General features: G+C 43.6%; 1 protein-coding gene across 9 annotated transcripts in view; it reads right to left on the bottom strand.

Annotated features, from left to right (window-relative positions):
• Window positions 1-12,396, bottom strand: part of KALRN (kalirin RhoGEF kinase) — a 639,384-nt gene that overhangs the window by 174,779 nt on the left and 452,209 nt on the right. For 7 of the 9 annotated variants that reach the window (XM_069475127.1, XM_069475129.1, XM_069475128.1 and 4 more), the window contains one exon: window positions 2,012-3,443. The exons of the other annotated variants lie outside the window; for them this stretch is intronic. In XM_069475127.1, the coding sequence (XP_069331228.1) occupies window positions 3,381-3,443 (63 nt within the window). In that variant the 3' untranslated portion in view covers window positions 2,012-3,380. Of the gene's footprint in view, window positions 1-2,011; window positions 3,444-12,396 lie in introns of those variants that run through there. 9 annotated transcript variants of the gene reach the window in all.

Genomic DNA, 12,396 nt, shown 5'->3' with positions numbered 1-12,396 from the left:
GACTCCCTATCTTCCTTTCTTGATTTACTTTTTCTTTATAGCAACATCACTAATATGCTGTGTTATATTTGCTTACTTATTTTGTTTACTGTCCCTCTCTCCCAGCTAGAATGTGCACTTCACTGCTATGTCCTCAGCTCTGAGAACTGTGCCTGGCACCTAGTAGGCATCCAGTAAAAATCTGTTGAATTAGTGAGTTTATGAGTGACGGCTGAGTCTGGGAGTGGGAAAATACTGGGGAACGTCCAAAACACTGGAACCCCTGTAAGCACCCTTAATAGGCAGTGTCGCTATGCCTTTCTGTTCCTGCTTTGAGCTCTGAGATGACCTTGCAAACAAGGCTTTAGTAAATATCATCCTCAGGGATTTACTTCACTATACTGTTTGATTATCATTTCAAAATGTACTCTCTGGTTTTGTCTAGGAATGAGAATAGTGTCTTGATTGACCAACATGATTATATGGCTGGCTGGGGTTAGGGGGCAGTTTATGGGTATGTAATGGTAGAGTATGACATATTAGGGAAAAAATGTAGTCTAAGAATAAAAATCAAGAGTTCTGGGTTCTAGTTCTTATTCTGCCCCTAACGTGCTCTATGATCTTATGCAAACTGCTTGGGCAAACAGCATTTCTGGGTGTCAGTTTCATCTGTTGATCTCAATGATTTCCAAGGTGCCTTCTAGTTGCAATTATGTAGCCATTCATGTGTGACTTGATTAATATCTGTCTCCTCTACTGGTAAGCTCTGTGAGAACAGGGACTGTGTGCCCATCTACCTAATAGTAACCAGCACTTGGAGGCACTTGAAAAATATTTGCTGAGTAGACAAATCCCTATGAAAACCAAACAGTGATTCAGCCTCAATCAGCCTGTGCCCTACACAACCAAGCCACAGGTACGTGGATGTGTGCTGCAGAGACCCTGGTCTGTCAGAGATCTCCAATACACGAGGAAGAGCAGGAGACTGGTCTGCACCCAGAGGGCATACAGAGCTATACAGTTCACGGACGTGAACGACTGTGGGAGATGTACAAGGGAGAGCCCAGGCTGGGCACCTGGGCCATCAGCCCAGTGGCTTGGAAAAGTGTGGATTTGGGGATAAGAGACCTGAATTTGAATCAAGTTTCTGCTATTTTCTAGCTATAAGAGTTTTTAAACATTATTTACTTCTCTTAGTTTCAGCCTCCTCATTTGGAAAATGCAGACAGTACTGCCTGCCTCTCAGCATGGCTGTGAAAATCAGTGGAGTATATGAAGTGCCTTCCCAGTAGCTGGTGTAAGAGAAGTGCCCAGTAAACAGAGCCTCTTTGTCTGGTTCTGCCTTCCCTTCCCCTTTATGAGCTCTTTAAACCCTGAGGTTTCTACAGATGCCTCCTTTCCAAAGAATTGACCTAAGTTTGTTACTAGCCCATGGGAGTTCCCTAGCTAGTCTTGTTGAAGGGCCAGAAAGATTGGGATAAATCCATTGGAAATATATATTTTCTTCTTTTGTTTCCCATTTGCCTAATGAGATTTTGAGATTCGTAACTTGCTATGCCTTGATTTCAAAAGATTCAATTTTGTAAATCAATGTGAACAATTATTTGAACATGCTGAGAACTGTCACTGAACGAAAGAGTCTGAACTTTGCCTCTCTTTCTGGCTGCCTGTGTCTCATTCCACCTGGCTCCCTCCCTCCGTCCCTCCCTGGCAGAGTGAATCATACTCCTACTCCTGCCCCGCCCCTCTGCCTTTTCCCACCACACTCATCTTCTACATATGATCATCTGTATTCTGAAAAACACATTCTGTTGCTAGGCAATCAGAAGACAAAATTGCCATGGTTGACATGATTCTTATCAGTGACTGCAATTGCAGTGGTGCCGCCATCATGCCAGACGCACGCTCATTGCATCTGTCCCCAGCTTGACAGATCTTTCTGGAAAGTGGGATAGGGTGGATTCCTTGGCAGAGAATTAAGGGCCTCAGCACTCAACAGAAAGTATTTATAAATCACTGTATATCAACAGCCTGCTTTAGAATCATTTTATTAGAACACATTCAAGAAAGTGACATACGGAAAAAAGACAGCAGCAATTCTCAGTCATGCAAATGCCCGTGTTAAGGTTCTCCATTGGATTTAAATTCAAGTACAAAGACAGTCCTTTCCTGAGCCAGGTGCAATTCCAGAGAATGACACTTTGCATTGAGAACACGTTTCCTTCGCAAAGTTCAGAACACTGAACAAGTTACATCCTCACAATAAGATTGTGAGATACATGGAAGTGTAAACTTTTAAGGGACCCTTTACCCTGCCCTCCCCCATAACCCAGCCAGGGAAGTGAGCCCAACTTCAGGACCTCTTAGAAATCAGGTTTAGTCTATTGAAAATAAAGCAGTGGGCCTTAAAAAAAAGTTAGAAAATGAGTGTATATATGAAATGGAATCATCATCTCTGCCTCTTGCCTTGGTGTGGGGTTTCCATGAAACTCTGAGCTAAGGGTTGGGGGTCTCTCTTGAGTGTCGTGGAAGCTGGAGGACTTTTAAAAAAATTTTATTATGAAAAATTGCAAACATATACAAAAGTGGAGAGAATGATATGCCCATATACCCATCGTCTAGTTTCAACAATTACCAACACGTGGCCAGTTTATTTCATTTATATCTTCTCACACTTCCCACCTACCCTTCAATAGGATAATCTGAAGCAAATGGGGGCTGGAAGGGTGGTCTTTGAACCAGAGACCTTAGGGAGGAGCTAGAAAAATATGACAAAACGTGGGTAGGCTGAAGCAAATAGAAAATTTGTTGTGGAAGTTGTTGCTGCCAATGTTTGGGAAAGACTAGAGTTAATCCTCACCTTCTCTACCGTAAACCATTCCTTCTTCTTCTCTCCTCTTTCTTATGATTTTGGGGAGGTAAGCTAGATTAGAATGATGGGTTTTTCTAGATTGGGGGCCACTGATAATAGAAATGTTCAACCTGGAGAAAAACTTCAGAGACAAATGTGTCCCTCTAATTAACCTGTCCACTCATATTGCAGACCTCTAGGGCAGCAAGGGCCTGGGGGTATCTGCTGTTCAGAGCGGGAGCTGGGGGAAGTACATCGGGCCATGGGGCCTCTCACAGGTCCCTACTGCCCCACCGTTTTCGACTTTGGAGAGAAGCTCAGAAACCTCAAATTGCACCCAGTAGAGAAGAAGGGAGCCCCAAGGGGTGAGCCCACGGCCCAGATGGGAAGATTTTGCTTGGAACATGTTGCCCTCTGAGCAAAGGCTGCACCCCACACCAGCCCTGCCAGAGCAGTCTCAAGAGAGGTGGGTGATTGGAGTCCCGGTGGGAGGTCCCAACGGCGCCACGGCTAACCCGGTGAGCTGCAGGGACAAGTCCCAGGCTGCGTGCTAAACGTAAGTGGAGAAAGGATCTCCAGGTCCCAGGTGCCACCGAGGAACAAGGTTGCCATCCTGTTAAGAAAAGGGCTGGGCTCTGTGATTTGCATATGACTTTGCAAAAATCTGCATGAGATCCCGTAGCCCTTTATAGAAAACAGAGTTAAATCATCAGTGCAACCTACTGTATTTCTAGTAACCCAATGCACAGAGTGCGACCTAGTAAATACCCATTCATTTTTTTTAGAAGATGATATGGAGGAAGCAGAGCATTGTATAAGGCATTCCTTGGCCTGAAGGTTCAGAAGAAGCCCACCAGGTCCAGGATCCAGATGAGGATCACAGACTGGCCATGTTCGCTAACTTTGTCAGAACTCAGATCCATTTACTTTCATCCCATGAGACCCATGTAGACTAGTCCTGCAGTGGCTTCCCAAGATTCCAGACACATAAGCAGGAGTGGAGCCAGGAGTGATAGAGACAGGGATGCATTAAATATGAGTTCCTAGTGGCAGTAATCATTAGTGTTTATTTCACCCCTTTTTTGTTTTGTTTCTTTTTGTTTAAACTCTTTTAGGGTCCCTATGTCCTACCAACAAGTCTTGCTATGACATTTAATTAGGAGAAAGAAACTGAGAAAAGTTTACCAATTTATGTAGTGCATCTTTGGTAGTAAAAGACTTGGAATTTATGATTTCAGGTGTTTCCAGGGTCCACGAGAGGGGGCAATAGGTAATTTTTCCAAGGCACGAGGCTGGTTCAGACAGACTGCAAGGCTGGCTGAGGGAGTGAATTGTTGAGTAAGAGAGCATGTGGGGGAGTCCATGCTAGAGACTCCGCTTCCATACGCCAGTGTGGTTGACCCCACCTATAAACTGAGCCATCTGCAGCAATAGATCATTGTTTCTTTAAGAAAAGTGACCCTTCAAAGAAAGTGAACTTCTAGTGCTTTGGAGGAGAGAAATATTCTAAATAGTAATGGCTCCTAGCCAAGAGAAACGTTCAGGATAAATTAAGGAGTATGATCTCACATTTAACTGGGGCTCAGCTCCGTGATGTCAAAGCCCCCATCACACTTGCCATATAGAAATGAGAAAAATAGCCTGAAACTCTCTTAGGAAGAACTTCAGCTGGGCAAAAACTGTTCATTAAGCAAGAGAAAAAACTTCAGTGTCAAGGGCGAAGTGGTAGTTACCCTGGGGAAGACAGGGGATACTCAGGATTCAGAAGGGAGACGAGATTCTGAAGAAAGCCGGGAGCTACACGCATGCATTTGAGAAGTAACTCGTGGTGAAGGCACTAGGCACCGGCTAAGCTCACCTTTACCAGGGCAAAAGTGGCTCAAGAAGTTTAAATCACCGTTTTTGGTGCATAATGTCACATTAACACTAACATGGGAGGTGACATCAGCTGTCCTGATGAGCTAGTTCCCCAAACCATAATTCACTGAGTGAATTACGGTGAGTCTGTAGACATGCTATAAGAGCTGTAGAATTTATTTTAGTGGCAAAATTTAATAGTTTTATAAGTGCTGAACTTGACATTCTGCTCTTTATATGGTTGTTAAAATTTGGAAGGGGAGAGAAGCTTTAAAAATATTTTTATTGCCCTTATTATTAATAGCAATTATTTATTGAGTGCTTACCACATGCCAGGCAGAGTGCTGAGTGCTATACATGCATCATTTCACACCATCTGCACCGCAGACTTGTGAGGTGGGTAATACCATTACCCCCATTTGCAGACTGGCACCCAGAGAGGTCCTGCCCAGGATCACGGCACTGGCAAGTGGAGGGCGTGAGATCTGAACCAAGGTTCATTTGACTCCAAAGCTGTCCTTAACCATTGCATGTGTGGTCTCTTCTAAAGGAGAATCCATCTGCTAAATGGATTTGTATGTCTTTATGTTTGTTGATTCCAAAGATCTTGGAAAGCATCCCTCACATAAGGATCTATCTTATCCCTGAGAATGTAATTTGAAGTGATATTGGTCATTTCATTACATATATTCATTAGGTGTTACAGGAGATTTCTTATCCCCTTTTAAACCTCAAGTTATGATTGTCTGTGTGTAGCCACAAATCTGTCTTATGATGGTGTGATGTGTGAGACACCTAGGAAATAAACCCTCACAGGCAAATGAACACTTGTTCCCTAAAACCCTGAGAAAATACATACACATTTATGCAGGAAGTCATTATTTTATATAGCCCAATTTGTACCTTAAAAGAGTAATTAACACCAATGTATAGCTCTTAACTTTAAAAATGACAGCCATTCACTAGGAGGATGGTTTTTTAAAAACCTGGCCTAGGGCAAGAACTAGTGGAAAAAGTTTAAGTGAAAGTATGAAAAAGAGAACATTAAAATTTTTTTGAAATGCTAATGATCTCTCTTATTTAGAAAACAGCTCTCAGCTTAGAATCCACACATAAGGTCCATTTCCAATCACCCTATACTTTGGCTTTCTGATTCTATAAGCTAGGGTAGGGCCTGGGATCAGCTTTTTGAAACATTTACCTGGTAATTCTAAGGGCCACCTGGTTTGGAATCCTTTTTCAAGGTGCAGAGGCCTTTTCTATGTGCCAACCACTCCATCACTGGAAAACCTGAGTTTCACAGCATTTCAGCTGCAATTTCAAGTCTTCTAGCACACACTGGCCAGAAACATTTGTCTTTGGCATTTTCCATGAGGGGCAAAAATCAGTGAGACCTACTTTATAGGACGATGGCTTTTATTAACCAGACTTCCCAAACATCCTTTGTTTATTGGGCGGGGGGGACTGAGATTTCCTCCATCTTCCCCTATTCAAGTACAGACCCCTTCATATAAATGCTGTTTATTTAATACACTGAAGGCCCCATTCTGATACTAGACTCTCATAAGAAGAGCTTTCTGAGCTACAGAGAGATGTTCTGTACTCATTGGACATCCAGTGATATAAAAATAGCCACAAAGGGGAATATATTTATTATAGTATACCCTTTCTGGTTCCACAAAGAAGTTGAGGCAGCTATTTTTACAACAGATTTTTAAATGCATCTCCACACAGTGGTATGTTCTCAATGTTTTTGTCTGATGGATTAGGAATCACAGAGGCATTGATGTGCCTGAATTGCTATTCCCATGGCTAAGACATAATAAACAGCCCCCTCTGAATTCCTGACTCATGCCATGCTCTGCTCGGCACAGAAGACAGTGTGTGATTGACACAGTCAATACATGGAACATGGGATGTTCTTGACTTTTCAGTTGATCAGGAAGGGGAAATGATAAGATTTACAATATTTCCGCCAAAATGTTGCTTTGTGTGTTTTTGCCTGAATCATCCAATTGTTTTCTTTAATGGACTTGGCCAGTGGAAGAACTTGGCAGTGTATGTAACAATTATCAGAAAGACCTGGGTTCAAATCTCAGCTCTGCCACTTTCTGCTTGTGTGACCCTGAGTAAGTTATTTAACCTCTCTAAGTAACATTTTCCTTATCTGCAAAATGAGGATAATGATACTTACCTTGAAGAACTGTTGTGAGGATGAAATGAGACACTATATGTAAAATGCCAGGCTCGTGTTAGGACTTCAGTAAGAAAGGCACTTGCTATTGTCAGTTGTTTATGCTCTGGATGGCTTCCTTGCAGGCAGCCTTTGTGGTTTTCTCTGCCTGCCCAATCATTGCAGTGACATCTTAGGGAAAGGACTGTATCTCCCATTAGATGAGGTGGGGGATTTTGTCCTTGGTGGGGACTTTATACGCTCTGTTTGTGTTCCTTCATTACATACCGGGAACTTTGCAAACACCATATTAACTGGTTTTAAAAAAGCATTTCTCCACCTCAAGTTTCAAACCAGGGCCCAGACAGGAACTTTTTCTTGATGTAGCCATCAGAATTAAAACTGAGATACACAATAATAAAAATATTAAATACTGCATAGAGAGAAGACATAAATAAACACCATGAAACATACTGTCAGCTCTTTCCAAGGGCTCACTTTTGTGCCTTTCTGTGTGTTGTTTCATGCATCCTACTCTGTCCTCAGGGTCCCTGTGGGATCTAGACATCTGTGTTTGCTGCTCATGCTGACCCAGGGCTCTGCACCCCAAACTGTGTGTATGTGTGTGGGGGGGGGCGGTTACTGACAAGGACAGGCAGGCTAAGCAGTGCAGTGACAAGGAGGAAGGCCTCAGAGGTGGTACAGAGTTATGTCCACCTGTCATGCTGCCTCCCAAGTGACAGGCCAGGCCCTCCTCACCTGTGCAAAGAAATCAGCCCCAGCCAGCAATACTCAATCTCCCTGTGTTTCCTCTTTCCATTTCTTCCTCTGCTCAGGGAACCCTCTGAGAGAACTCTGAAACTAGGTGGTGTGGGAGAGACAGCGTTAAAAATACTTGTTTCATGTCATCTTTTTTTAGTTTCAAGTTCAGAAAGGTTAGAAATAGCCTCCTTACCAGAAAAATTTCCTTCTGTCCCTAGACCGTGGGAGGGGGAGGAGAGGGTATTGGGCTGAGGGGGCTGTCTCGCCTTGGCTGCCCATGTCGTGGCAAGTGAGTTCCTTTACTGGTGCTCTCTGCGTCCCCTGACCTGGGTCCCAGTGTCCCCACGCTGAGTCCCTCCGGAAACCTTTCCTTCTGGGCTCACAGGAGGTTAAAACCAAACTCGAAACATGTCTCCTTCCTCTCTCTCCCACTGCGTTTCTCATCATGAAATCTATTAATGAACTTGAAAGTATATTTCAAGCTTTTCCTCACCTTTTCCATATGTCTCTAAACAGCTGAGTTCTGGGGGAAACCCTGAAGAGCTTACCCTCCCCTTCCTGCCCCTGCATTTTCCTTCCCTCTCCTTTCGCAGCCCGAGGCTCCTGCCCCTCACAACAGAAAAATGTTGCCAGTTCCTCAGCTCACAGCCTTGGCCCGTCCTGCACGCCAGCCCAAAGGCACTCCCTGGTCACTTGCTCAAATCTTGAGATACTAAGAAGTGGATCGCCCTGTTCCCTACTAGGCACTCGCCTGTCCCCTCACCCTTGGTTCATGCAGCGGGTGGACCTCAGCGATCTCTAATCATCTTGTCCCTTTCTGTCCTTTAAAAAAATAACATCCATTCATTTTTTTTATTGTTGCTAATAAAAGTACTATGTCTTATTGTATAGAATTGGGAAAAAACCCACCATCCAGAAATAACCATCTTTTACATTTTGGTGTATTTCCCTCATATATACATATATGCATGAGTACATGCACATACATATGTATATATGCATATATATGCATACGTAAGCACAATACAAACACATATGTGCACATACACGTCCCTCTTTTAAGTTTAACAGCAAAATTAGTCTTTCATTTTGAGAGAGAAAAGGATATAGGGAAAAAATAACTCTAGGCTACAGCTCAGGTAAGCCCTTCACCTGTGTCAGCCACAGTTAGGAGTGTACGGAGCACACGACTCGTTAGTTCATGTCATTGGCCTCATGGTGAGAGAGACTATTCACGTATCCTTGCCCTCCAAACTATAGAGATGATACTTCTTAAAGAGTACATGGGAAACACATCTAGACACACACACAAATTTATAAATATACACAAACAGAAGAAATATACATAAAACATATCATTCAAATAATTATTCTTTGAGCACTTTCTGTGAAAGCCTACCTCTAGCTCAGTGTGCTACAGATAAACACAAGTATCAAACATTAGCCTTGTCGTGGTAATTCAGCTGCTGAGGCAAAAACTAACCCGTGGGAAACAATAGTAAATTGGAAGAAGATTCTGTCTCATAAAGTGCTGAAGGATGGGATTCCAGCAATCATTCTAACAACGAAGAAGATGTGTTCCAACAACACTCTTCCTGGGGTCAGAAACCTATCTATCAGAACAGAGAAATAGTGTTGGAGACACAGCGACGTAGCATAGGTTGGTAGACAAAGGAGATTATGAGTTGAAAGATCATTATGTTTCAGTGAAGATAATCACACACATACTGGAAAGCACATGTCAGAGGAGAGGTTTGCAGACAGCACAGGACGCGGGGGAGGAGCAGGATCAGAGGGAAGGAGCCTGTGCATCAGGAGGTTCTGGATCCTAGAAAATGCTGCTGTGGTTTGGGAGACATGCTTCTCCTCTCGAGGCTCCCAGGGACAGACTTCACATATCATATAGACTGTGAAGCCAGGCTGAGGAATGTGTAATCACAGCAGTGCTCCAATGGAAAGTCATTTGAGGAAGAGGACAGAGAATGAAGGAGAGCCATGATGTCAAGAGCAGAGCTGTGCATGAGGCCTGAGAAGGGAGCAGACTAGGGAGATGCTGTATGATGAGTTTAGTTTCAGTGCTTTTGAGCAGAGTGCAGTGAGTCATCCAAGAGCAGTTATGCCATAGAAAGTTGGAAGTACAGTGCTGGATCCCAAGGTGAAAGACAAAGGCTAGGCACAGAGATCGTTCAACTCATTGTTAAGGGTGCAGCTTTTTGCTAAGCAATGTGGCCAATACAAAGCAATTTCAGGGCATTGCATGTCCTGAATATTCAAGAACAATGTTTGATATTTTGGGGGTGGGGAGGAGCAATATTGGTGAAGATGGCTAAGCGGTGGGTGGGGAGACAAAGATCAATGTGGAGAAGTAAGGAGCATTTGCAGAAATGAAAATTTCCAGAAATGAAGGTGTGAGTCAGGCCGGCAGCGGAGGTGGGCTGGAGGCGATTAAGGAAAGTCAGTGGGTCTTACAGGAGATGGAAGCAGCAGGAGCAAAGTGTGATGTGGGCGGGGCATTTGGTGACTGTTATGTACCGCGTTCAGATGCTATGGTAGACAGTAAAGATAAAGGCATCATGAAGACCAAGATGTGGTTGTCCTGGAACTCACAGTGTGATGTGGGAGAAAGACACACAGGCAGCCAATGACTCGATAAGTGCAGTTAGGCTGAAACATATTTTCAGTCTGCAAAAGCGGCTGTTTCATATGATTCAATCTAATATAGTGTGCATAATAGATAAGGGTTTCTTAAGGATCATATGTAGGAGGGAAAACTATATACATGTCTTTGGAGACAGGTCTGCACTGCATCCTAAGTAAATGCGCTACTGAAGTCTTTTAACAGACAGGTGAGATGTTGAAAAACTGTTTCAGGGAGATGAGTCTGGTGTTGGTGGAAAAGATAAAATGCAGGGCAAGATCCCAGAGAGCGAGGAGGGCATTTAGGAGGCCACTGAAAGAGTTAAGGCAGAGTACCTGAGGCCTGACAGGGTGCTGTGACAGAAACTTTGAGGGACCCGTGCTCAGGACCTGGCAGCATGCTCACTGCCAGAGAATACGCCAAACATGAGTCTACAGATACGAACTCGGGTATCTGGGGAAACGGTGTTGCTTTTGCCCCAGATAAGAAAGTCAAATCAGGTTACTGGTGTGAGAGAAAAGGACACAATTTCCTGATGCTGAGATGAGGAGAAGCAGGCAGCGAACTGAATACACCCTGCAGCAGCAATGCTCATTCATCGCCATTTGACCTCATGTTTGCTGATGGTTCCGGTTCCTCAGCAGAGCAGTGTTCACAAGGGCGGGAATGGCCTGTTTTGTTCCATCTAGGAACAGTGCCTGGTACAGAGTAGCTACTCAGAAAAAAATGTGAATGAATGAAGAAATGAATATGAAACTGCCAGTACGAGTAAAGTCACTTCAGGGATATAGTATTGGAATTTTGGTCATGGACACCAGAACTGAAGCCACAAAAACTATTGCTGAAGGTATGGACTAAAGGGGAATCTAAAGAAAGAAGAACCAGGAGCAGAAGTTCAAGTGTAGCTCTCACTGGGAGCATGAGGTGACAAGTGAGTGTCAGATGGCAGGGAAAAGGAGGTGTCTGACAGTATGAGAGAGAGAAGAGGCGTTGAGCTGATCTACAGAAAGTGGGTACAAAGGATGAGATCCGAGTGCTGTGGAGGCTGTTTCTGAGTCTAGAGAAAGAATGAGAGAATAAAAGGACAATGAGGCATCAAGGTAAAGATAAAAGCAGTTCTCTAACCCGCATGCTAAAAAATATAAAACAAAAACCCTCAGTGTTTCTTGGGTGCTACTCAGTAGAGTTTAAATTCCTTTGGTGTTCAGCGTCTGCCATGATGAGGCCCAATCAGTCATTCCAGTCTTATTCCCCACAATTCAGCTCACAAACCCTGATTTTTTTTTTTAAATTTCAAAATATTAAAGGTGTCTAAATGTTTTTGGATACATGGATCACTTTTGTAATGTTTGAGTCCCAGCTATAGGTGTGCCCATCCCCCAAACAGTGTTCATTGTATCCATTAGGTAGGATAAAACCTGATCTTTAAGCAGGTGTACTTACTCTCCTTGCCACGAACATACCCTGCATTTTCCTTTCTCCCTTACCTCATTCTTGCTGTTTGATCCACTTGGAATGACCCTTCTCCCCACTCCCAACACTAATCCTGCCTGGATAAATTCTACCCATTGAGTAAAGTCTAGTGCTGAACCTTCTCTGATCTTCCCAAACTAGAGGTTTTGATTTTCTTAATTATATTTGGTCCCAATTTCTAGATCTCCTTCTTGCCCACAATGTCAAACATGCCACCTTGTGCTTATTTGTTCATTCTTCACATACTTATTTAACGTACATTTAACAAGTACCTTCTATGAGTCAGCGCCTTGTTAGACGTGGTGATGCAGTGGAGGTAGAGAAGAGACATGTCTCTCCCCTCTCAGGTTTAGGGGTGGAGGAGGCAATGCCATAACTACGCAAATTCTTATGTAATTACTAATGTTGATAGGGACCAAGAAAAAATAGTAGTGTGCTGTGAGAGAGGCGATTTGGGAAGGAGAACCTAGCTAGAGGGTCAGAATAGGCTGAGATCTAAAAGAAGAGAGGGCAAAAGGGGTGGACTGTGGCATGGCAAGAGAAGGAATTTTCCAGGTAGATGAAACAGTATGTACAAAGGCCTTGGGATGGTGAAAAGCCAGACACATTTATAGAAGGCCAGGGAAGCTGCAAGGCAGGTAAGAGGAGGAATGGGTCCAGGAG

This window comes from Eulemur rufifrons, chromosome 7 (genome assembly GCF_041146395.1).
Source record: "Eulemur rufifrons isolate Redbay chromosome 7, OSU_ERuf_1, whole genome shotgun sequence".
Classification (NCBI taxonomy): Eukaryota; Metazoa; Chordata; class Mammalia; order Primates; family Lemuridae; genus Eulemur; species Eulemur rufifrons.
The sequence above is the reverse complement of the archived record's forward strand: the minus strand, read 5'-3'. Positions and strand labels throughout refer to the sequence as shown.